Below are 25,038 nucleotides of genomic sequence, written 5' to 3' on the forward strand. Positions count from 1 at the left end.
CACCAGCTGAGTGGGCACAGGCTTGTAAGACATGACCCAGGTACTTTGGTAAATAATACAGGCTCGGAGGGTTCGGCAATGTCTACAAAACTTTTTGGGACCCTGTGAATTTTTGAAACAAGTAGAGGTTCACATATAAACCTATAAGTGAAGAGTAAAGCAGGTGGGGCAGGAGAGAATAATCCCACAGATTACACCTGTACGGGACCCAGGTAGGTAAAGATTTTGCCGTTTAAAAAACATCAGCATCTGCTTTAGATTTAGTCCTCCATGAGAAGGCATCTGTCACCAAGAGAGGTCGTGAGTTGGTGCTCCCTATCCTGCAGACTTGTTTAAGTGGCTAAAAGGGCTCAGTAAGTGGGGCATTTACTATTTGCATGAGGTGGGTATTAAGTGGGTTCATATGCACCCACTGGCTCACTTCTAATAGGAAATTTTTATACGCCCTAATTTAAAGGGGCGTGCCATAGCGATAGATGCGCTTATATCTTCAGCTCTATGAATAAGATGCCACCAGATGCCCATTTTACACCAAACATATAGAACCTTTAAAGTGAAAGATCACCCCTGAAACCCATGTAAATAGGTCCAAAATTCTGTGCTAATTAATTTCTTAATATATCTATATAGAGGTCGGAAAATCCCCTGCATGATATAGAGTTAAGCTATACAATTCTGGCTGCCTACGTCCACCACTAAAGGGAGCTGCATACTATTTGAATTCAATAATAAAACAGTATGCAGTAAGCTCCTTAGCTCCCTCTAGTGGTTGCTGCAGGCCGGCAGAATTTTTTTGCTTGATTTTCTACAGGGGATTTATAGAGGACAATTACAATTTCTTTCCATAAGGGTGTCCTACAAGAAATTCCCAAGTTTAGATGTTTGGGACAATTTGGTCAATGTAGAGTGACTTATATATTGCATTGTGCCTAGAAACCAAAGGAGATATATAAAAACAAGCCTATACAGCTAGGAGTGAAATTGTGGATGTATAATGCTGATTGACAGTCAATGACCACCATAAATGTCAGTAACTAAACCGCAAGACGAGTGCAAGCCTCAGGGTCCAGGGTAAAGGGCCACATTACATCCGTTAAAGGAATCGAGGGTTAAAAAAAAAAAGAATATGTTTTTTTACCTGAAACAGCACCACCTCTGTCCATGGGCTGTGTCTGGTATTGCAGTGCAACCCTTAATTCACTTGAATGGGGATTCCCTGCAATACCAGACAAAGCCCATGGACAGAGGTGGCGCTATTTGAGAAAAAAAGCAAATCCTATTTTTTAATACTGGACTACCCCTTTAATTGCAGCCAATTAACTGACACACCAGTGACTAACAGGGGTAAACTGGAGTGACTGACCATGTCTCATAGACCTTTATTGGTATAATGGGTTGAATATTTGACCGCAAATGTATATTATTTAGGGGCTTATTGCCTGGGCATGTTGGTGCTCCCCCTACTGTTATGGTACCTATAGGATGGCATGTGTCCCTTTACCTGTGGAGTCTCACAGAGGCTAGTTCCTATGAATGGGCAGAGCGGCAGGACCGGCAGCAGGCCTTGCTATAGTACCAGTGACTGCACAGATTCACTTTAATAGCCAAAGCACAATTTGTCCCTGCTTGGTCTTGACAGCTGTCATCTAGAGGAAGAGAGGAAGAGCTTGTTATAGAGATAGACAATGTACATGAACCTATTAGCCCCGAAATTACTGAAATAAATAAAATATACGGCATGCAGGCCCATCATCCCTGCTCTAATGTCCTCATATAATCAGCAATTACACTACAAATCAGTGGTCCTGACATACCCCAGGTATCGCTGCGGGATGAAGCATTTAGTTCAATGTATTTAACCTCAATTTTTCTAAAACCAATATAAGGATTGCCACTAAAGATGAGAGGCAGAAGTACTGATTTTTATATAGAGAGCCTATCAAAAGTAAAAAGTATTCACGCTCCCCCTCCAACCTCTGAACGGGATTGAAAAATGACAACCACTTTCATAATCCAGAAATGTGCTCAGAGCAGTTGTCACTGCCCTTCCCCCACTTTTCTGGGGTGCTCATACAAAGTGCATTACTCAGCAGAGCCACAAAAACCACAAACGAAAACAAACCCCAACATAACCCAAGGTTTGCATGAAAATGGACTCAGGGTCTTCTCTCTGACCCCTTTGTCCATCCTCCCTTGGCTCTCATTGCTCTGATTTCCATAATCCACTGCCTCTCCCATGCCCACAATGGAGATGAACCCTCTCAGATATTAGGCTCCATAGCTTTTGCTAGCTATACCCTTGATCCAAGAGGATCTAGTTAATTTTCCTTTTACAATGTGGAAATTTAGGTGGACCTCCTCAGTCTGGGCCACATCGTAACTGCTCGGCCTGCTACCGTCTGCCATTGGACTCACCTGGTGGATCAGTGGGGCAAGGCTGCAAGTCACAGGTCTGTTTCCCAATTGGTTTCACCAAGAGATCACATCCACGAACAATGTCTCTTCCCTGGAAGCACTTGACGTCCCTCATCCGGACTCCAACTCCACAGGTCTTGCTGCACTGCAAGGTCAGAAAGGCTAGCTCAATAAGAAGAATCGACCTGGCTTCAAAGGGTTCATTGATTTTATCCACAATTTTTTGAAAAATATCTAATCCTGATCTAGGCCAGTCATGATGCTGCATTATGGGAAGCGGTAGGTATTTGGTGGTGGCACATATACTCTGCTACAGTTGTGGTCTTCAAAACTATGGCAGGTGGCGGTTCTGGAGATCCTGACATACATCTTGACCACAAATCTATTGACCAAATTTTTGCATTTTATAGCTCTATGGAGCCTAATCTGACAATACTGATGATACTGTATAGATGCTCTTCAGAAACACAAGAACCTAATGTTTGCATTCGCACCATGAAAAAATACAACATATTTTGTTTCTGCATAGCTCTAGTCACAAGGGGTTAATTAGACTTATCCCAAAACAAGCGACATGCTGTTTAGATCTTGGCAGCTGGAGACCACAGTAAAGCCTGGCCAGGCTGTGCAGTAAAGCTGTGTCTGGCACCGATACCCCAAATCTAATCATCTCTTGGCAGCCAAGGAACAGTCTGCCTGCATGATACCCTGTGTCGTCCATAGAGGCCGGAAAATCTCTCACGTAAAGGGTTTAGCGTAGCAGTAGAGAGGGTCTCTTACCTCAGACCAGGGGGTAGTATACCACTTAAAGCATGGTCGCTCAAAGCAGGTGCTCTCCTCAGCAGGTTTCTTGGCAATGTCACAATCAGAAGGGTTTCGAGTCTTGACTTTACCGTTGGCAACTTCAATGCAATGGACCACTCGTTGTTTTGCTCCTCTGCCGCAAGTTGTGTTACACTAAAGGAAAGGAGGCAAATCTGATGATACGGTAACAAAGGTTGCATAAACTGTGCAGGATTCTAGTAATATATACTTACCAACCAATTATTCTACAAAAAGTTCTGTAGCAGAAGATGTATCTAGATAGGGCATGGCGCCAAAGGATATGTGCCTTGTGGCTCTAGTAGAGTAGATCTGTATATCTTTGTACTCAGTTCCTCCTGCTTTATAGCAGATAGAGCAACATGTGAAACGTGAAAGAAGTCCTTAAACCACCTTTCGGTACCAGCTGTGCTACATAGTGTGGGTGTATGTCATAGTGCAATCTTTGGCCAAGTTGTCACGTCAGGTGGAAAGACCCACCATGTTTAGCCAGTATTTATATCTGCTAGAAGTACTGTTTCTGTTATATAAGCCTCATGTCCTACATAAAAGTGTCCAAAGTCAACCAATATTACTTACCCTTTCCCAATCCTGGCTCACCCATTGTGCAGGACAGTTCTTGTCCCCGCATGGATGGATGGCCAATGGTTTGGTCTCTAGATTGCACTGGGACTCAGGCACCACTCGGCCATCACTGGTTTTGCAGTACACATGTCTTATCATCTTCCCTTGGCCACAAGTTCCACTGCACTGTGGGGAGAAGAGGGTAGAGAACAGAAAATGGACATAAATCTCACCTTTTAAACTTTTTGTTAAACTTGGTCTTCATCATTTGATTTCTAGCATGTGGTGCATCCGGTTTGGCTAGCAACCACTTGCCTTTCTTTCAAGTGACCACTATTTGAGTGCATGTAGCTACATATACTGGTTACATTAAGTTCTATCGTATACAGTAGACTGCCTCTCCAGGCTACACAGACTTGTTTTAGATTTCATTGGTCCATGAGAGCTGAGGGTGTGCTAGATCATGTAGCTGAGGGTGTGCTAGACCTAATCGTCTAAAGTCTAGCCACCAGGTCATCATGGACTTTTGCCTCTTCCAAACTTAATTCCCACCTCCTCTGGAACTCATCAATTACCACTAAAAATAGTCAGCCTCCCCGGAACCGTTGCCTAGCAATATCCGTTAAATGCCCTCAGAAGAGATTTAGAAGTTGCATTTCGCTTGAAGATAATTGGATTATTTGTAGATTGTGAAATCTTTTAATGGACCAACATCATTTTACCAGAAGGGATGCAATTTCTAAAGAGAACATACGCCGTCTGAGGCTAATGTAATGCTAGTTCTGTTCCTTGCTTCTCTTGACAGATAAATGGACAAAAACTGCTCCTGGAGAAGGAGATATGGCGTCTGTTTGATCGCTGCTTCCTTTTTTCTCTATGTAAATCACTCCGAACGTGGGAATATAATAGATAGAACTGTTCACATCTCTGAGACTGGTTGTGGAAGGTGCCTGATAACTCAACAGCCAAATCCCCTGGCATGTGAAATGCCCTTCTCATACTGCTACACATCCAGCATATATTTCACATACATTGGGGGGGGGGGGGGGGGGGATCACGTTAAATGTCCCGATTTAAGCTGGCCATACACATTAGATCAAAGTTAGCCAAATTTCATTGTGGGATTGGCCAACGATCTAATCAGTATGAAGCCTCCTGACAGTCTCCCTAAATGCCATGGGAAAATGGGATTGGAAATGTTGGGTCCCGATCCTTTGTTCCCACAGGAGATAAGCCATTGACAGAAGGGTCTGGCATCCACTTAATCCCCACTCCCCACTGAAATAAACATGCACGCCAAGTTGAGGAATAGCGAGAGAACTGTTGGTCAAATTAGTTTTAGGATGATGGATATACCATGTGTATGGCTTAAGTCCCAATTCACAATTGCTGACTATTCTACAATAGGGATCAGAGGATCCCCCAGTTGGCTTTGATATAATGTCATAGACGTTGGGGCATCCTGAGGGGGTCTCTAACTGTTGGATCTTTGTCCAATTTATTTGGATTTATTTCTTAGTGATTTGGCTTGAGTTGAATATAACTTAGATTTTGTAGTAATTAGAAGTGGACATCATTTCTTCATAACTGGAAGATGAGCCCTAAGAATCATTTCCTCTGGTGGGCCCAAGGTATCAACCCTGTACATGACTGCAAACTCATACTAATGAAATCAACCTGCAATTCCAGTTCAGTGACTATTTCCCCTTCGTTTACCTGCCCCCTTCCATCATGTCATGTATACAGGTGATTACCATTACTTATTGCAAGGAACCTGTGATCGGTAAAGATTACAAAAAGTTGCAACCTAATCAACCCATTGAAAAAGTTGCCTCATGGTTATATTGAATCTAGCTATCGCTCACTATTGTTTAGCATGACTTAGTCTTCAGGTTGTCCCCATGTCAACCCACCATGTAAGGAATGACCTTCTTCTGGGCCAGTTTAACAATTCTCACTTAATAATAAGTAGACCTTTATGGACTTTTTACTTGTTTTCAACCTTATTATCTGTGTATCTAGATATAATTAGCACTCACAGGTCCCCAGTCTGATACTGTCCATTGTCGGTCACATGGAGGTCCAGTGCAGTTCTTCTCTGAAGGTGGCTTGGTGTTCAGGTCACAAAGTTTTTCATCTTCTGAACAGCGCACGTCCCTAGTGACAATACTGCGCTCCCCACATTTCGCTGTACACTGAAAAACAGAAGAAAAAGTTTAATATTTTCTGAACTGTCAATGTAGATTTTCCTAAAATTGACCCATCGACCAAAGTTTTCTTCAACAAGGCCTGAGAACAATCTCAAGAACACAAGGTAATTCTTGATTGGTGACTCGTCCAACCACAATTATATCTTCCACTCATTTAGAGAAAGTGGTCCCCAACTTTTGTTGACTTTGGGAGACATATCTCATAACACTATCCATTGATGGGGTAAGGGAAGTGGCCTTCAGACAGCATCTAACAGATTTCTTGATCTGATCAGCTCCTTGCCAAGAAATGTGATCAACCTCCACACTCGACACCAACAAAATGTAAACCCTTCCCACTGGATTCCACTCTACCTTCTAACTGGACACTTCCATACTGTATCTCCACTATGGACCTTTTGCGGGTCTTTGTAGGTCAAGAAGATAGAAACCTTCACACAATGTTATGGCCAGGAACCTCCGCAGTACTTGAGTTGGCTTTACAAAACAAACCCTAACACTGCTAAGAGAAAAACAAATTGCAATACATATATTTATTCACGGGAATATATCCCATTACCCTTTAAGGATGCGTTGAGTAACACTGTGGTATTAAAGTCCCTAACATTAAAAAGAAATAACTTCATATCAAAGGAGCAGGAACCTTAAGAGGTTTCGCAACCCATAAACTTCACCACATACAAAATAAAATTTTATGAGAAGTAATTGGTCTGCTCCACAGACTCGGTCTCTTCTGAAGAGCAGGTTGTTGTTGAGCATGGTGCAAATTAATTCAGGACGGGAAAATAATCAGGCAGGGTGAAATGCTCAAGGCTTTTCTCTCTTCTAATATTCAATTATTACGTTACAAAAGGCGGCTATTAAGTAGTGCAAATAAGAACAGTGTTATATCCATAGAAGCTAAATAAATTTGAAGATGAACGGAAAGAAATTTAAATGGTTGTCATGAACGATACCATGTTCTTCGAGACCAGCTATTGTAGACCAAGCTAGAACAAAGTATATATTACAAAGTTTGAGGACTGGAGGGGCCCAGTCTGTCATCTTAGGACCTATACATACTTATGTTACTAAATACTTTTCCATTCTGTTTTTGAAAAGAGGTCGGAGACTCAAGGTTATCGCTACCAGAGTAATAGTTATAGCAGCTTCCATGGGGCTCTGCAGCGAATGGGGCCCATCTTCACTGTTTAAGTAGCCTCAGAGGTGAGGAGCAAACAGTGATCATGATCTTACTATTGTTATTGGTTACTTTCGAGTGAACTCAACCAGAAGTCTGCCTGTAGGCTCTATTCCCCATAAAAAGGAGGGGGTCCAATCTTTGGGACCCTCACCTATGGGTGGAATGCAAGAAGTGACCATGTGGCTTTCTCCATGATCCCAAGTCCCATGATCCTGGTTCTCCAAGCCAAGTTGGCCATGTCAGATGCATACAAGAGGAGACTAGAGATATGGCTTACTCCATTGAAGTCTATGGGACTTAAGGAAAGTCTCTTGAAGTTTAAGGGGGTCTCGGGAACAGTTGAGCATATGAGCTTGTCAGTTTCTGCAACTCTCCATTTCAATGGAGAGAGCCATGCCGCAACCTCTCAATTTGGTCTTCCTCTGTATGGGGTCGCCTCCAGCTGGCTTTGCTTGCAGAATGGGGGTTCATGGTGTCCCCATTGTTCATAGAGATGGGACCCTAATCTACCACAAATTTATATCATAACCTGTGGATACACCATTAAGATCTAAGCTCTTAGGCCTTCTAGCAGTCGGATTTCAGCAGTCGGACCCCCACCAATAAGCAAATGATAGCCCATCCTAGACATAAGCCATCACATTGTATTACTGGAATACCCCTTTGAGGATAAAAATGTTATTCATTCTATAATCAAACGTTTTACAACTTTCTAACATACAAAGTTATATAAGACGGCATCCCTGGAGATAGCACATTGGCGTAAGGCTCTATGACAGGGCAGCGTGTGACTGGCGCGTTTCTCAAACACTTCACAGGGACTTTAATGCTGTTCAGATCACTTGAAATAGTTTGTTTTATTTTCTGCCAGCTGGCACTTAGCTTCAGACTGATCAAAAATGAGATTAGTTTAGCTGGTAATGGTGCCCAGTGGCTAAAGGAATGCGTGCAAGTCTTACTCGCTGTGGGAGACGCACAGCTGCACCTTATACAGATCAAACATAGCGGTCACCTGTACAAGGCGGCATCCTGAACCCAATACTAAGAGGGTAGGCAAGTCTGCAATTATTGGAGGGCACCGAGTAATGACTGCTCTCATGCCTTTGGGGAGCTGGCAGGAGTGCAGAAAATGCTGACTGTGCGATTTGCTGCACCGTAAACCTCTCTTAGTTATGGAAAAGAACGAAGGTACAACAATCATATATATGAATAGTCGAAAATCGTTTCAGCCATTTCTCAGTTGCCTTGCGGGTTAAAGGCATACATGCCTACTTTGCAGGACTGTCCGGACTCCTAGAAGAGTAGGCTTTTCTCCCAGATTACCATGGGTTCATTGGTGGTCCCTGCGTCACCCTAATCTCTTGGGAGTAAGACGTCACACAACAGCGCTACAACCTATTGCTCATAAGAGCTCCTGCACTGCCTAAGAACTTGTGTGCCTTAAGGATTGCAGTAGTTCATGGGTGATGTAACAGATGGAGGACGTTGATCTTTTCTGCACTGGAGGGGGCAAAATACATTTTTTTAAATTAATACTTATACCAATTTATTTTATAATCCTATACTGGGTGCAACCTCATTACATTTCAGTGGGTCATGTAGCCCACCATTAAAGGTGCTTCCCACTAGTAATAGTGACGGCATTTCGCTAGGATATACAATCACTTGTTGATCGGTGGGGATATGATTGCCCAGTCCCACACTGATCCACAGAAAGTTCAATATTTTCCCTGCCCACAGCGCTCCTGGTCACCCACTGTGTGGGGAACTGAATGCAGCTTCTGTCCCTTTGTTCTTGGGATTGGCAGGGGTCCCAGAGGTTGGACCACCACTGATCTTAATGTTATGGCCTAGTGATAGGACATAAAATTATGCTACAAAACACATGGCAGGACAGCAACAGAGCCAAGCAATAGAAGGTTGCCGGCATACAAAAAATAGGAAGGCCTTCCTTCACTCCCAATACCATTCTCAAAACAATAGTAGAAGCAACAGCATCCAATTCAGTAGTCAAAAATGTATTGTGCCCAAGAAGTCATACAGAAAAAAAAGTAGCAGCGTTTCGACCCGTAGTAGTCCCTTGAGAAAGAGCCAATCACTACTACGGGTCGAAACGTTGCTGTTTCTTCTTCTGTATTACTACTTGGGCACCATAAATTTTTGATTACCAAATTGAATGCTGTTCCTTCGACTATTGTTTCGGATGCCATAACATTATGTGATAGGAAGGTAATTTTTTTTTTTTACAAATAAAGGCTAATACTGTTATAGTTATTATATACTGTAAACATGCAGGTAGGTGATGATGAAGCATTACCTCAGACCACTCCGACATTTCCCACTGAGGTCCACATGCTGGATTTTTGCAAATTTTCTTCTCGTCCGGTTTGATGATGTCAGCAGAATCACATAAGTCGCTGTAAACGGAGCTGTCAAACCCAGGAGAGATCATTTTCCAGCATCTGACAATACGGAACTGATAGCCCTCACCACAGGTCCGCGAACACTCGCTCCAGCTGCTCGTCTCCCACCTAAAACAACGGGGAACAATGTTACTGCACTGTACATTCTGGGTTGTAGGACACAATAGGATGACTGTTCAACATGATCTACGTAGAAAATTGCGAAGACATTTTTTAAATTCAAAGGCGGGAACATTTTTTCTACCATCTAATATTTTCCTACCACCTACCGTGTGAAATGTATAATACTAGTCTTCTTATGTGTCCTTTGGGCCCCTTCAGGCTACAGAACCTAGGTGCGATCGTTACCTCTGCACTATACCTACGCCCTGGTTGTGATCCACGTAGAAGAAAAATAATCAAACAAAAATATTATATTCAGATGTTTTTGTGTCTGGGGTGGGGCTGTGACAACTTGTCATTCATGGTTATGACAGTGGTTGTCACCTATTGGCTGTGTGGATATTGTCAATGTATGATTTAAAATGACTTCATATATAAACCAGGCGAAGAATAACAAAAATAAGAAGAGAATGATGTAATTTGGGTGGAGTAATCTTTTCGGGACGTGGAATATTTTTGTTTTGCTATTTCAGGGAATTTTTTTATTTAAAAAAAACACGCTACTTTTAATTACATTACATTGGAAAATCACGGTATGATGTGACATAAACGGAAATGTTTTGTACAGTCATAACTTGGTATCCATCACATCACCAAATGACTCAGTACATTTCTACCAGAAGCCTTCAAAAACGCAGTGATGATATTTTTGGCTGTCTCCATCTGGAAGTTGTGAGAAGGTTGGTCCAGGATCGTGGCAGCCGAAGTAATCTGCAAACGAGTGTTTACTACAGTGTGTACCTTGGCTGACACTCCCGCCCGGCACAGAACTCGTGCACGGGCTCGGGACGGGTCAATGTGTCACAGTTTGAGTCGTCCACTTCCACTCCATCGTACCGCACGCACATGGCGTAATGTGACATCACTCCTATAATGGGAAAACAATAAAAAGGTCAGCAAAGAACAAAAAAACAAGGCAATAAAATTATATTTTTTTTGTTATATTTTATTATAACATAAATGGTTAATCGTGATATATACTATAACATTTCAATTCACATAAACATACAAATTATAAAATTGTGATTATTTTTTATGGTTTTATTTTTACTGTCCTGATTTATGTCTATACCAGGCGTTCTTAAAATCACCTAATGTTTATCAACACCAGTGGTATACTTATATAATCAAAATTGGCCCCAATTATGGTGCCGGGTCTTGCCACCCAGAACAGAAGAGCCTGGTGTTTGTTAAACCCCTCATGCTCTTTTTCCTGACTGTTGGGCCAATTCCCCACGCCCCTTGTTTGCCCCATAGTAGTCGCATGGTCTACTTGTATGGTATGTATGCCGTTTATGGCCCTCGTTGGTATGTATGCAGCTTTTTTGAGGTACTACTGTATGTTTTGTCATGTGCTCATTGTCGCCCCCTTGTGAGTAAAAACCATCAAATTAGCAGGCATGGCCACCTCATCTATACTCCACGTGACTGTGATATTGGGTCAGGTGAGGTCTGGGTCACAGAAGTAGGATGGGTGCTGCAACAAGATTTTCTACCGAGGGGCCTCCACCAACCAAAAAATAGGGTAATACAAGACTACAATGTAATTATATGCCACAAACCTGTGGTACACGTGGTACTGCATGGCTCGTGAGAAGACAACTTCCATCGATACATGTCCACAGCGCTTATTCCCTGCACCTTCCTCAGTAACTTTGGCCCTTTTCTATCGACAGATAAAACAGAGGATGATGAGCGCGCTACCGTTTATCATGGAACGGGCACAATTCTTAAAGACACAGACAGTGCGTTACGGTTTTAGCTTCACGATAACTTGGTTACTGGTTGTGTTTTTTATTCGGATATGTACATATAGAGATACATTATACAGACATATAGCTTATTGAGGGGTGTGCTCAGGTGTTTGGTTTTGGGTATTAAAAACATACCTGTCCTGTTCCCCAAGTAGAATCCCCAGCCTGGTTAGAAGCAGAGCTTCCACTGTCTAAAAAGAGAGAATGGGATAAAAATACCCAGTATAGAAACAGTTCAGAATATAACAAAAATGGCTGTTTTTGTCACTTTATCAAGGCCTTGGTCAAACGGGGACAAGTGACCCTAGGGTCATAAGAACTTGGAGCTACGACGGGTAGCTGCGAATGAACAGAAACCGTATGAACGTATTATTTTCTCACTGACCACCGTGGTCCGGGTCATTATACTACTGAAACATTTGGATGGTTTTAAAGGACATTGTTGTTTTTTAAAAAAAATTGTCCTTTAAAAATGCACCCTCCCTTCCTCGTACTTGTATAACAGGGGTCCCTCTCCTGGGACTCCTCCTACTGCGTCACGGGAGACCCCTGAAGAAATTGAGCCTCCACAAAGGAAAAGAGGATGTCCAGAGACGAGCACATTGGACCATTTTGCTGGGCCCGTTTCCCCCTTTAGACTACTGCTTCATTTCTACTACGCAATGCGATTTCATAATCCCAGCGCATGGACGAGTGGCGCTGGGACATTGAAATGACATTGCGTCTCCTTTGTAGAGGCTCAATTCCTTCAAGGGTCCCCTGCGGCGCAGGAGGAGTGAGTTCCAGAGGGGATGGGGAAAGTGCCCTATTATACAAGTACATGGAGGGGGGATGCATTTCTATTGAAAGGGCGTTTCCTAAAATGGAACCACCCTTTAAGGTCATTAAATAGGTGCAGTATTTTGGCGCCGTTCATGCAGTTTCTGTCTGCGTTGACCAGACAAATGTAGTCATAACATGCAGAGCTTCCTATACAGAGGTGTAATATCCCTCATATAGCCCGATAAAGAGACCCCATATTATTAAGATATTTTCACAGGCTACAATATCCACCCCCATATCCTATGTTATTATTACAACAGCATGTCCCATTTTTTTACCGACTGATGCATTCACAGTGTCTAATTCCATGAATCAGCCGGCCATTTAAATAATTACCAAAAACACGGGGGTGTGCGAGGTCTTCTGAAACAAGAACCCCACATTCTGATTGGGGGGAGAAGCAGGCTTTTTAGAGAAATGGGAAAAATACATGCACACAACACAGGAAAACAAGTTACAGAAATGTACAAACAAACACAATTTCGGGAAGATAAATGGAACAAAAATTTGAGAATTTCGCATTATGGCTTCCGAACCTTCGAAGTCGGTCATGACGTGTTGAAAGAATGATATTCCTGGCTGACAACTTGTCTACAGCTGGAGAAACTGGACACATGACTAGTGAGAAGAAGGGTCTCAATGCGCCTTTTTCATTTTATATCATTTTCCTTTAAATATTTCTCTGCCCATTGTATAAAATACAGTTTAGCCTCCAAATACATTGTCTTCAGACAGTAACATACTAAAAAATGCAAAGTATCTGAAATTGAATATTACATGGCTCAATTACTTGTCATTTTTTACATTTTACTAAATCAGAATCCCTTTTATCCCTTAAAGGGGTTGTCCACTTTTGACAATCACTTTTTTAGATGAGTCCCCCGAAAATGTGAGGATCCCCCAGACATTATCTATTATAATCTGAGGGCGAACCTGTCCAGGGTTAGAAAATAATTTCTGCTTTCTTCCAGAAACAGCGCCACACCTGTCCACAGGTTGTGTCTGGTATCGCAGTTCAGCTTCATTGAAGTGAATAGAGCTGATCTGCAATACCACACTCAACCTGTGGACAGGTGTGGCACTGTTTCTGGAAGAAAGAAGCCATGTTTTTTCTGAACCTTCACAACCCCTTTTAGTATTACATGGTATCAATTTAAATGAATGGGTGATCCGGGTAATGCAAGCTCATGCCAAGTCCTACAGAGACGTTCTTTATAGCTCCTCACTGTTCTGGATAATTGATAGAGTTCCCAAATGAAGGACTCCTCCCTATCTGAAAAAGGTTTTATGAATCAAACAACTCCTTTAAAGGAACACACAACTGGAGACACTATGCTATGCCTGGTACAAGGTTAGAGGGGCGGAGCATGACACAGGGATCTTTTCTATGGTGTTTTTTGGAATCTGTGTGTCATGCTCCGCCCCCTTAGACACTGCAGTATGCTCAGTGTGTTCCTTTAAGAGAAGAGAAAAGAATGTTGTAAATTCAGACCTTGTAACCAGTCATAACAACCATCATAGGATGGACATAGCAGGACATTCGTTCTTGTTCAGTCTCCTTGAGGAAACATAATTTTAGAAATATTCTTTCAAGTATGTTTTTTTTTCCCGGTCCAGTCTGGCCTTAGGTGGGTGTGTTTTTGCGTTTCAGTAAAATTACCAGCTTTATAAAACAAAACCTATTCTTTTTCTCTGGACTGATCCCGCAGTGTTTTACTGGACTAGTCCATGCCAAAAAGGGAAGAGAGCGAAAAAAAACAAAAACTTTTTGGCAAGCAGGTGCGGGCCTGGATTCAAGTGTTGTTTTGGCTGCCTGACTTGTAGACGGGTGTTTGAAGTAAAGTATAATTCTGTGGACTCCTGGGATTAACAGTCTGTGCACCTAAGATTAGTGAAATCGAATTTTAACTTGAATTTTTCCTAATAAAATACAAAAAAATATTTAAAAAATCCCTATTACTGATAGTCTAATATTTATAGAATATATAATATAATATAGTCCAGCTTTCTATTAGGGGGCTTTGTAAGATACTAGTATGTTCACGTTTGTTTTCATGGATTTAAGTGCAGATTTAGCGCCAAAATCCTCTCACAAACTGCCTGTCATTGATTTCAATTTCAAATACGCCTCGCGGTAGTGACATGTCATTTCTTGATGCAGGATCCGCGTGGAAAAGGCTGTGGATATTCACACACAGGTTGAGGTCATGATTCAGGAGCCGGAAGAAGCCACATTAGAAATTGCAGATTTTTCCATTTGCCATTGTGCCGTGGATGTGCACCAGGAGAAGCCCTATTCAAAGGGGGTAACCCGCATGTGGAAATCCGCAACGTTTTCCGAATTTAAAATCCGTCTCTGAAAATTCCATTGCCATTTCCCTTTGATAACAATAGAAGGCGGATTTCACGTCGATTTTGGCCTGGAATCAGAGTGAAAATTCAGCTGTGTGAACATGGCCTCAAAGGGGCCAATCCGTGTGGGGATCCGCAGCGAAATCCGGTTTAAAAAATCTTTGAGTTATGAATTGATTTTTGTCATCTGAACAGGGCCTAACTGTTCCTCTAACTTAGACATAAGTGTGTTATATGAGCACAAGGGCCCCTTCACTGTGCTCTGCAGGGTCCCAAAGGTCGGACCCCCCCTGGATCAAACATTAGGCCATCAATGTTATAGTCCTGGAGTACCCCTTTAACAGCTGCACGGTTCTCTAGGGGACTAAATGTTTTCCACCGCTCTCAGGTTGCTCCCGGCCCATCCCGGCCTTTAGAAGAATGGGTCCCTGGGCCACCTCCTACCACAGCCCTGTCCCTCAGACATTGGTGTATGTCTATTTTTTTTCTTTTTTTTCCCACATAACTAAGGTCAAGTGTTTCCATCTCAGCAGGTTCGCCGTTCGCCTTGGTTATTTTTGCAGTGTGGTTGAAACCACGAGCCAATAAAAATGACATCCAGAGAGCAGCATCTAATCCCGGAGTCGGAGCATTCTGCAGGTTTTCATGAATTGTGCTCGGCCTTCGTGCGTCATAAAATTATTAGTTGCACTATTTGACTTTGGTTCTACTGTAAGATTTCATATAAAGAAACCACGGTTCCCTGTACATCACGCTCCTTCTGATGGACTCCATAAATATGCACCGTCCCGCCGATCTATCATCAACCCACATCGAATCCTATTTATTTCTACACATATATAAGGGGGGCTCTGTGTGCTTTCAGGTTTCAGGTCATAGACAAGTTCCTGGGTTTTGCTCTGGCTGTTGTCATTCGGCTGTACACAATAGTGGAGTCATCACAAGACATTATTTCAAGGGCATTGTAGGGTAAAACAAATCTAGACGATGTACTACAAGTCTCCCCATCCCTAACATGCCTTGCGGGTTATATATCAAAATATATGAAATGGTGCACTCATATATACAGTGGTATATAAAAGGGTCTCTATAGGGTCAACATCACCCCTCTATGACTGCGGGTCAAAAGCCATGGCCACCAGTTTTGTCTCTTCTCCTGTGATGTTTGTGTCACCAGGGACAAAAAAAGAGAAGACAGGGACCTGTAGCAACACTTGCAATTGGGCTCCTTCCATGGGTTCGCTTATACCATTACATGTCCCCATTAGGGGTCAAGAGTGCCCGATGCATGTTCATCCACCCAAATATTCGTCCTTTGTAGGAGAAAGGGTTGGTGGAAACCTCCCGTAGTCTGGTTACCTCGTCCCATGTTTGCTAATCTTGCAGAGCCTGTGAAAGTGGACGGCTCTATTCAACTTTCTTCCACTAGTTGGGGAAAACCTCTGATCTGGCCCCATAGGAGCTACATGCCGGTATGATACGTATGACCAGTGGCGTAAGTATAGGGGGTACAGAGGTTGCAGTTGCCCTCGGCCTCTGGAGCCTGAAGGGTACCAAATGCTGCCCCATACAAGAGTGGTCAAATCATTGGGGAAGCCCTTGCGGCTGACATGGTGCCCATGAAGATGGTGGCCTTAGCTCAAGTTGGCTCCATGCCCATGACCTATAGGTGAAGAACGGTATGTTAAGAACAGCAACATTAGCAAACAAGGGTTGGTGCTCTTCTCTCCTATAAGAGAGCGCAGTGCCCTATAAGCCCGGTATGGGATGTGTGGTGGCAAGAACCGGCACCCTCTTCCGTATATAGAAAAATATCCATTTTGCATATGCTTTAATTGTATATTAATGTGCTAGTAATGGAGCCTTCTGATGTTGTGTCAGTAGGACGCTTAGGGACGTGAGGGGTTTTAAGCAACATGTGGCTATTGTCGGTGACTACTTGGCGTATATATTACTGGGCACTTCTACATCTCCGTGTGTATGTCTCATGTTTTATTAAAGAAATGACAAACAGTCTCACATTCTTAAACGGGACACCTATGCCGCGCATTCCACAAGGAGCGTAACTTGCTATTTAAATGTTAAAAAAAAAATCAGCCTAATAATGTCCTGTCTAGACTGTCTTGCTGCACAGAAGCCTCTTTGTAACTCGGGGAAAGAATTAGCCGGGCTATTATGTGAAGTACAGTAAGTGGCGGTAAACTGAAGAGCTGTCTCTCCAAGATAATGGATTCTTTTACATGGATGGTTTACTTAGTACCATCTAGTACATTATGGGGCCCCGTTTATACATTTTGTAGTGAGAAAATGCATCTGGTAAAAACAAAATACATAAATGGAGTAAAATCAAACCCGACTTTCACAAAACTCAATTCTGTGATAAATTCTGTGTCACAAAATATTATTCTGTGTCACAAAATAGTCATCTGCGTTATGACTCCATTCATGTATTTTATATTTTGTTCTTACAAAATTAATATTTTACTACAAAAGTATAATATTTACAACTGCCCACCTCCACAAGTATATACAGGGAGCTCAGTAAGGGTCGCAACGCGGCCAACAACCGCGCTGGCACTATGTAGGCGCGGCTGTCAAATACCTTGTTAAGGGGTATTCCGGTGCTCATGCGCACTTCCGCTCCATTCATTCTCTATGGGAGCGCCGGAGATAGTTGAGTGCAGTGTTCGGCTTTTTCCTGCGCTGCCATAGAGAATGAATAGGGGGTAACTAGTTGTAACTTGCAAAATCGTGCGGCCATAAAGAGTGTATTAATTCAAGGGCCGCACGATTTTGCAGCTAAAGGGACGGTTTTCCCGTATTAACGGGCAGCCACTAACGGGCTGTTTGACAGCCGCACCGAACATGGTGGTGGCGCACTTATTGGCCGCATTGCGACAGTGTCAGGGCCGCTCCGTGTGGCCTTACCCTAATTCTCACAGTACTTGCCCACCTCCAGCCAAACCTGGATATTTCACCTTTACCCATGTTAAAGGGGTTGTCCAGGATTAGAAAAACATGGCTGCTTTCTTCTAAAAATGGTGCCACCTTCTGTTCATTTCAATGGAGCTGAGGTGCTATACCAGATACAACCCATGGTCGGGTGTGGAGTTTTTCTAATTTTGAAAAAAAAACCTTTAGCATAATCTCTCACTCACCACCTTCAAGGTCATATTTTTCTCTGCAGGGTCAATGGGTCAAAATAATAAACTTTTTGACCCTACACATCCACTGTTTTGTCACAAATTCACCAGTGACCTCACTATTTCATCCATGTCCATTTTCGAGGCACAGGGACAGCTAAACAAACCTTCTAGCAACTCCAGCTTGCCTCCTTGGTCCATGTACAGTATGATGCATTGATGCAACCCGGATCACTAGATATTAGGTATTCTTAGTACTATTAAAGTCTACGAGTGCAGAAATGATTACTGTTCTCCAATAATAATTGCCTCTTTTTTTTTTTTTTGACAAGTTTCCATTGGTCCGAAACAATTGTAACGTCATCATAGACATATGGGTTATAGCTGTGCCGTGTACTGAAGGGCAACCACCACCCAACTATAATGCAGTTCATAATAAGAGATTACTAGTCCCATATAAAATAAGATGAAGAACCTCAATGATGTCACTAGTTGTAGTAATTATTAAACAAAAATGACCACCTCCATGTTATTATGACTATAGACTTTTTTTTTTGTTGGCAGATCCCACCGATTTTGCCAATGTACAATATCCAATCTACTATCTACATTTTCAAGGTAAGGTAGGACAATGTAAGCCACAACGAAATTGGTGGGAATTTTTCACCGATTTACAAATAATGACATCTAATAGGAGGATGAGAAGAACCTCAAGAGATTCTGGAGCTCACCTACCTCACTTTCTGGGTCCTATTTGTAGAAGGGACTGTTGCGTTGGTTAGCTGTGTCTCAGCTGAGGTGTTGATGCTCAGCTCCAAGAAGGTGACATTCAAGTCGAATGTGGCTGTCTCCTCATTTTCCTCATAATCCGCATACAGATTGTCCAGGTTGGACTCCACAGAGTTCAGAGGTTCTCCAATGCTTCTGTTGAGGTGATGGAAAGTCTCCCTGGATCCAGAGGCTTTGTTGGAAAACTTCTTTGCAATGGCATTGCCAGGGAGGAATTCCTTGGAGTTAAATCTGTGTGCAGAGTCTTGTTCTCCAGTGTCTGAGATATAAGTAGTCCTATTTGTGTTTAAATCTACACGAATTGGGGGATAGAATAAATTTTTAGTTCATTCAAATTGATATAGAACCCCTTACAAACCAACCACAGAGAATTTTTTTTTAATTATTTACCTTTAATTGCTTTGCATTTTGCCCTCTTCTCACAGTCCATGGCTTCTCCTCCTTCATACACTTCATTTGTGTGCTGATCATTGACGGGACTCCCATTTTCCCCTGAATTTTGCCTCCCGTAGGCCGGATTTTCCCCTTTGGTTCTTCCCTTCTGTACACTAGTGCTGAGGCTTCTGTTCTGAGATGTAAAATCCTCTTCAAACTCTTTGCTTTCTTCACTCTCAGAGTCCGGGAATGGGTAATAGATTGGCTGAGTGACCCGAGAGTGCGGCCTCCTGAGGAGGGTGTATTGGAAAGTGATTGAAGGGTTCTTGCCATTTTGGTTCCATACCTGTAATGTGATACAAGGAAGACCCATTGTTAAAAAAATAACATATTTTCGGGTCCAAACCCCCATTTCAGCTTACATTACACCATTCAATTTGAATTTTTTGTGTCTCTATATTGTATGAAGTACTGATAATACTAAAAGTGGTCAACTTATAGGAAGCAGATAGGGTTGCTGTCATGGCAGAACGATGCGTTCTTCAAATATCCTTTTATCACATGATACTACTCATATACATATTAAAGTATTTCCACGTTGTTTTCTGATATCTGGGCAAACATCGAGACTTGGCTGAACATGACCAAACTTGGTGACATCACGGCTACACAACCACAGGAAGTGACATCAAACATCATAAGGCAACCCGTTACAATCATCATATCATCTTGCTTTTTAGCGCAATGTAGGGTAAAGGACCAAATAACCGTAATGTCAACCCTTCACAACTATAATGTTGTGGTCTGGTCACTTTGAAATGCAAATCAATAAATTCCAATGGGATGTGACCATTATTGCCAATGTCTCCATCTAGACAGAGCTCGGCCATGGGCAGACAAGACTCTGTGTTTTATCTAGTGGCCAAGCCTCCCGATAAATTACCAAATAAGTGTAACTGTAGCAGCAGAAACCTCAACCCTTACCAATTATCGTGTTGAAGTCCCATTAACTCAATGGATTACAATGGGATGGGTCATGACGACAGTCATTGTCTCAACCTAGACTGAGTCTGCCCACGTGCAGTCAAGTTTTGCTTCTTGAGCCAATGATCATTAGGACCATATAGAATGATATCCAACCATTGAGCAATGTTTGTTGATCAGATGATTTCAAGATTCAAAAAAATGTTCCAACCATTCGACCTGACACCACAAATACATGCTGGAATTCTTGCTAACCAATATCACAACTGAGGTACATGACTTACCATGATATTCAAGCCTTGGTTGGTTGGTCCCTGAGCTACGATATATTCTATTCCGGTCTCATACACATCCATTGGCCTTCGGTATTTAAACACAGTGCCGGCAATATTAAAATTTTTGGGGGTGTCAACCTTGAAGTTGCCATTGAAGTAGTAATATCCAGATTCATCTGCAACAGCTTGAGACAAAGTTTTTTTGATGACCCAAAACATAAACTCCCATGTATAACATACCTAATACCCATATTTACGTTATCATATTTGGGACCACATACACCATATGAGTGAACGTTACTGACCTAAGATGTCCGCAGATTTCTTGCGCTCGACTATCTGGATATCCCTCGCGCCAATCGGGATGTATGTTACTAGGGCATAACCTAAAATAAATAACATGTTACATAGGATTTACATTTTCTGAAGCTCTCCAGTTAGGTCTCACAGTGGTCTTGGCCACAGTAATGAGTTCAATGATGTTACCTTGATGCAAAGTTACCCGCAACTTTTGACCACCACACTACAGTTGTAGCAGGACACCATCACTCCGATAGAAACCAGTGTTAATCTTAACATTTGCATTGTGCAACTCTAGTTACACAACCTTGTTGCCCTGGGCATCTATTGGCACAAGTCGTCATGTTATCCAGGTTTCAGTTTCCCCACTGATAAACCATTACAACCTTGTTGCCTTGGGCATCTATTGGCACCTTGTTGCATCTGGTACCGATGCATCTTTTTGGATTTGTTTTAGTTTTTTGTTCCCTGGCCTACATTGGCAGAAACAGGGATCTGAGAGTGGATGACACTTTCAGGGCGAAGCCTTAAGAAAACTCAGTATATATTTTTCAGTGTGAATTTGTGTTTCCGCACCACTGTCTGAGGAGTGGTCTACCCAACGGGACCGAAGCATGCACGTTGATAACCTTGAACCATTTACCAAGATGGGAAGCTCCCTTCCTGTAATTCCCAGTGACGTGGACACAGCTGCTCCCGTCTCCCTGGCAGACACCACATTTATCCAGGGTGTGGGTGGAGAACAAAACCCCGTCACATCCAATTGGCTGGGGAGAGAAGAACGGTAAACACAATATGGACCAAGCAGCACAAAGTGCATCTGTTGAAAGCGTAAAAAAGAAATATTGGCCAACGTTCTATGTTTCAACAAACCTCACATTTTCCAGACACGCAAACCCCTCGATAGTCACTGTATTTGCATGATGTCCCATCCCGGGCCTGGACCATCAGTTGTCTCTGACCATCAACCGTTGTGCACTGCAGGTCACAGGGTTTGCTGGAGATGTGTACATAGTCATCTAGAACCCAACATACTTATATAAGTCCAAACAAGTCATTACTAGTCTTCAAAAACTCTTACAAGTATCGGCCTGATGAAAAGCATGCAGGAAATTGAAGTTTTTAATTAAAAAGAGGTGTGGGGGATTGTGGAAAAACCATATCCCAAAAAAGAAAGGGTACTTTTAAAGGGGACCACAGGAATTCACTTTTGAAAGCTATATTCTTGCCTATAGGAGGCAATACTGTATTTTTGGAAGAAATTTTTTTGGTGACCTTTGAAACCTACAAGGTCCATTGAAAGAACACTCCAGGCAAAATGTTTACGTTGTGTTCTGTCAAGTGCGGGGCCTGAGGGGGCGGTGCATGACAAAGGGATTTAATAGACATCAAAATGTGTCATGCCTCACCCCCTGCACTAGGTATAACGCAGTGCATCAATTTCATGTATTAATGGAGTGTTCCTTTAAAACTCAGGTCAGATCCAGAAATCAATGAGTGATTCTAGTCTTCAACGACACGTGCTCAAGTGTGTTCACAGTCCTCACCACAGACGTGTGCAAGGGCATTAAAATGTCATTCAATGACTGGGACAGTAATTTTCCCATATGGAAATGTGCACTGAAATGAGGTAATACCCATTGGTTTAACAGGGCCAAGGTGTGTAACACGGACTATAAATGACTTCTTCAGACTTGGAGTCCCTCCATGCAGTATGTACAGAGTAGACAGTAAATTATGGCTTTCCTCTTTTAAATCACAGCGCCAGTGACACTCACCAGGATAGAGGGATTTCCATTGATAGGTTTTTCCATTATAGACATGAGAATTGAAAGATGTGCACTGTTCTTCTCGGAAACTCCTGCTGTTACTTGGACATTCCTGAAATAGATCGGAGATCACCTGTTTTCATCATTCTCTTAAAAGGAACACTCTAGGCAAATGGAAACACTGAGTTATGCCTAGTGAAGGGTCTGAGGGGGCGGAGCATGACACAGGAACTTTCTCTTTGGTGTTCTTTGAATCCCTGTGTCATGCTCCGCCCTCCAGGCCCTGCACTAGGTAGAACACAGTGTACAGTACACATTTAATCCAGTGTACATTACTGCTGGTACTCCTTGAAGAGGAGGTTGTATTCCGCATGAACTGAACTTCTCAAAAGTCTAACGGGAGAATCTAATGTATTAACCTATATATAATGTTAAATAACTTTTCAAACATACGCTGCCACCCTTGTTTATGTGCTCTGTTTGGTATTGCAGCTCAGCCCCAATCACTTCAATGAAGCTGAGTTGCAATACCAGACACAACCACAGACAAGAGTAGTGCTGTTTGGGTGGAAAAAAAACAACAGACCCTTTTTTTCTAATCCTGGACATCCCCTTTAGAAAGAAGGCATGCTATAACTCGAGATCAGTACATATTAATATACAACATTAATATTACTTGTTTTTTTAACTCCTTACCTGGACTTTACAGAGCTGATACCTTTTGGACGTTCCAGTACAGTTTTTATTCCCCATTGAACTAAGAGATTTCCGCCTGAAAATATAAATCTGTGATATTACTTATTTTCATGTCATATTGAACAATAAAAGAGGGGAACATGTTTGCAAAATAGGGTTCCTGTAAGAAGTTCAGTAAATGGATGGTACTCGTCTCCTCAGAGTGAGATACTTACTGTCATAGGTGGCAAGCAGGGGTGTAACGTGAAGCTTCTGGGCCACAAAAATAATCTATAACAAAGCCCCTGCCGACCATGTGACATTTATAATACTGGTGTCTTCTTATGTGGCAGAGGGGTCTTTGAGCACTCTCAGGCACCAGGGTCGTTTTTGACTGTGACCTCTGCACCCCCTATAGCTATACCCCTGGTAGCAAGTAATTCACAAACACTGGAACAAAGTAATATAGCAGCTCTATGGGATCTTGTTTTTCCATACCTTTGTCTTAGGCAATGCCTTTCTTGAGACTTCACTCCTCCTCCGCAGGTTCTAGTACAAGCTGTCCATTTGGTCCACTCTCCCCACCAGAACGTTGTCACATCTGTCCCATCTTCCAGGCTGTTAGACGTCTGAACAATGTCCTAATTGTCATTTGGGTCCAAGATATGGGGGAAAAAAATGTTACGACACCCTATGTTTGGAAAACCAGAATATGCTTGATGTTGTACAGAGCAGAACTGACTATGTTATCGTCTTCCTTCACTTGTTTTAGTTAAAAAATATAACAAAAGACTCCACTTACTCACACAGTCCATTGGAGTCTACGGTAATCAGAAATCCACCTCCCATCTGTCAGAGGCTAATGTTTCCCCTCCGTTTTCTGCCCTCACTGAAGCTCTGCTTATTCAGACTGGCTACTTCTCATAAGCACAAGCCCACCTCCCACAAGCCATCAGGACATAAAGAATGCTCTTAAACTAAATGCAACCCATACAAGATTTTCAGTTCAATGTCACACACATATTAAGACAATTCAGAGGGGGTCCAGAAGATATACTCACTTGTGTAATAGAAAAAGTGACATTTCCTAGTAGAATAAGAAGAGGGATCCATGCTTTGCTCAAGCCTTTTCTAATAATAAATAGGACGGGTTGCAGGTTCCTGTGGGTAATGTTCATTTCTAGAAGAAAATTTATAGAATTGGTGAAGTTTATACATGCAATGGCATCAGTGTAGTTGTCTTCTGTATTGTAACTTTGTTCCTTCCAACTACATTGGATCTTAGACGGGTCTCAAAGAAATGATTCCAGGACTAGTTTAAAGCTCTAGTCAGAATAGACTTTTTGGACAACTTTCCTCTCTCTAAGGTTCCAAAAATATCTATCATCAGCACCATGGGACACAACCATCATGAGGTTGGAGTAGGACTTCTTTAGAGTCATCTTGGCGCAAGAGAACAGTCACAGTTGACCACACGACCTTATACCTCAACCTTTTTCTGTTCCCACCATCTTCTCAGGCCATACTTGGAGGCCTCTAGAATACTAGTTCTCCAATGACCAACATCAGGCACTTGGTCAGTAATTCCTAACCTCTATATCCTGGATGAACACTTGATAAAATGTTATCTCTAAGGATGAATCCCTACTACTACTACTACCCCATCCCTACTGTAAATGTGGCATCTCTTGATATTGCTGTTTTAGCAAGAGCTTCTAAGCAGGTTCCAAGAAACGCTAGAGTGCCATGGTCCCCTGGTTGGGAAATGCTGCACTAGATTATAAATTAGGGTCTACATTGACAAGTGAGGTGGGATCTTCTCCTTTACAATCTCCAACACCAATATTTATAAGACCAGACTCATGGATAAATATAAGAAACTGGCTTAACTCTTCTTATAGTTGAAAAGATCAAAGGTCCAAAGTAGTCATGAAACCTCAGAGAAATAGTCATTCATATTTTTTCTAAAAACTAGTGCCCATATTAACTTTTTTTTTAACTGTAGTACGGTGCCACCTAAT

General features: G+C 42.3%; 1 protein-coding gene across 1 annotated transcript; it reads right to left on the reverse strand.

The window, feature by feature from the left end:
- Positions 1-1,282: 1,282 nt before the first annotated feature.
- On the reverse strand, positions 1,283-24,195 carry ADAMTSL2 (ADAMTS like 2). The gene is made up of 18 exons (XM_075834159.1): positions 24,079-24,195; positions 23,516-23,658; positions 23,039-23,114; positions 22,352-22,454; positions 21,447-21,592; positions 21,217-21,340; positions 20,579-20,659; positions 20,283-20,458; positions 19,030-19,360; positions 18,586-18,931; positions 11,342-11,445; positions 10,521-10,647; positions 9,512-9,725; positions 5,841-5,996; positions 3,817-3,987; positions 3,196-3,372; positions 2,416-2,560; positions 1,283-1,646 (listed from the first exon to the last, which is right to left on the reverse strand). Exons 1-18 carry the CDS (start codon positions 24,193-24,195, stop codon positions 1,528-1,530), a joined length of 2,856 nt encoding a protein of 951 aa, XP_075690274.1. The 3' UTR covers positions 1,283-1,527.
- Positions 24,196-25,038: the final 843 nt, after the last annotated feature.

Source organism: Rhinoderma darwinii, chromosome 8 (genome assembly GCF_050947455.1).
Source record: "Rhinoderma darwinii isolate aRhiDar2 chromosome 8, aRhiDar2.hap1, whole genome shotgun sequence".
Taxonomy (NCBI): Eukaryota; Metazoa; Chordata; class Amphibia; order Anura; family Rhinodermatidae; genus Rhinoderma; species Rhinoderma darwinii.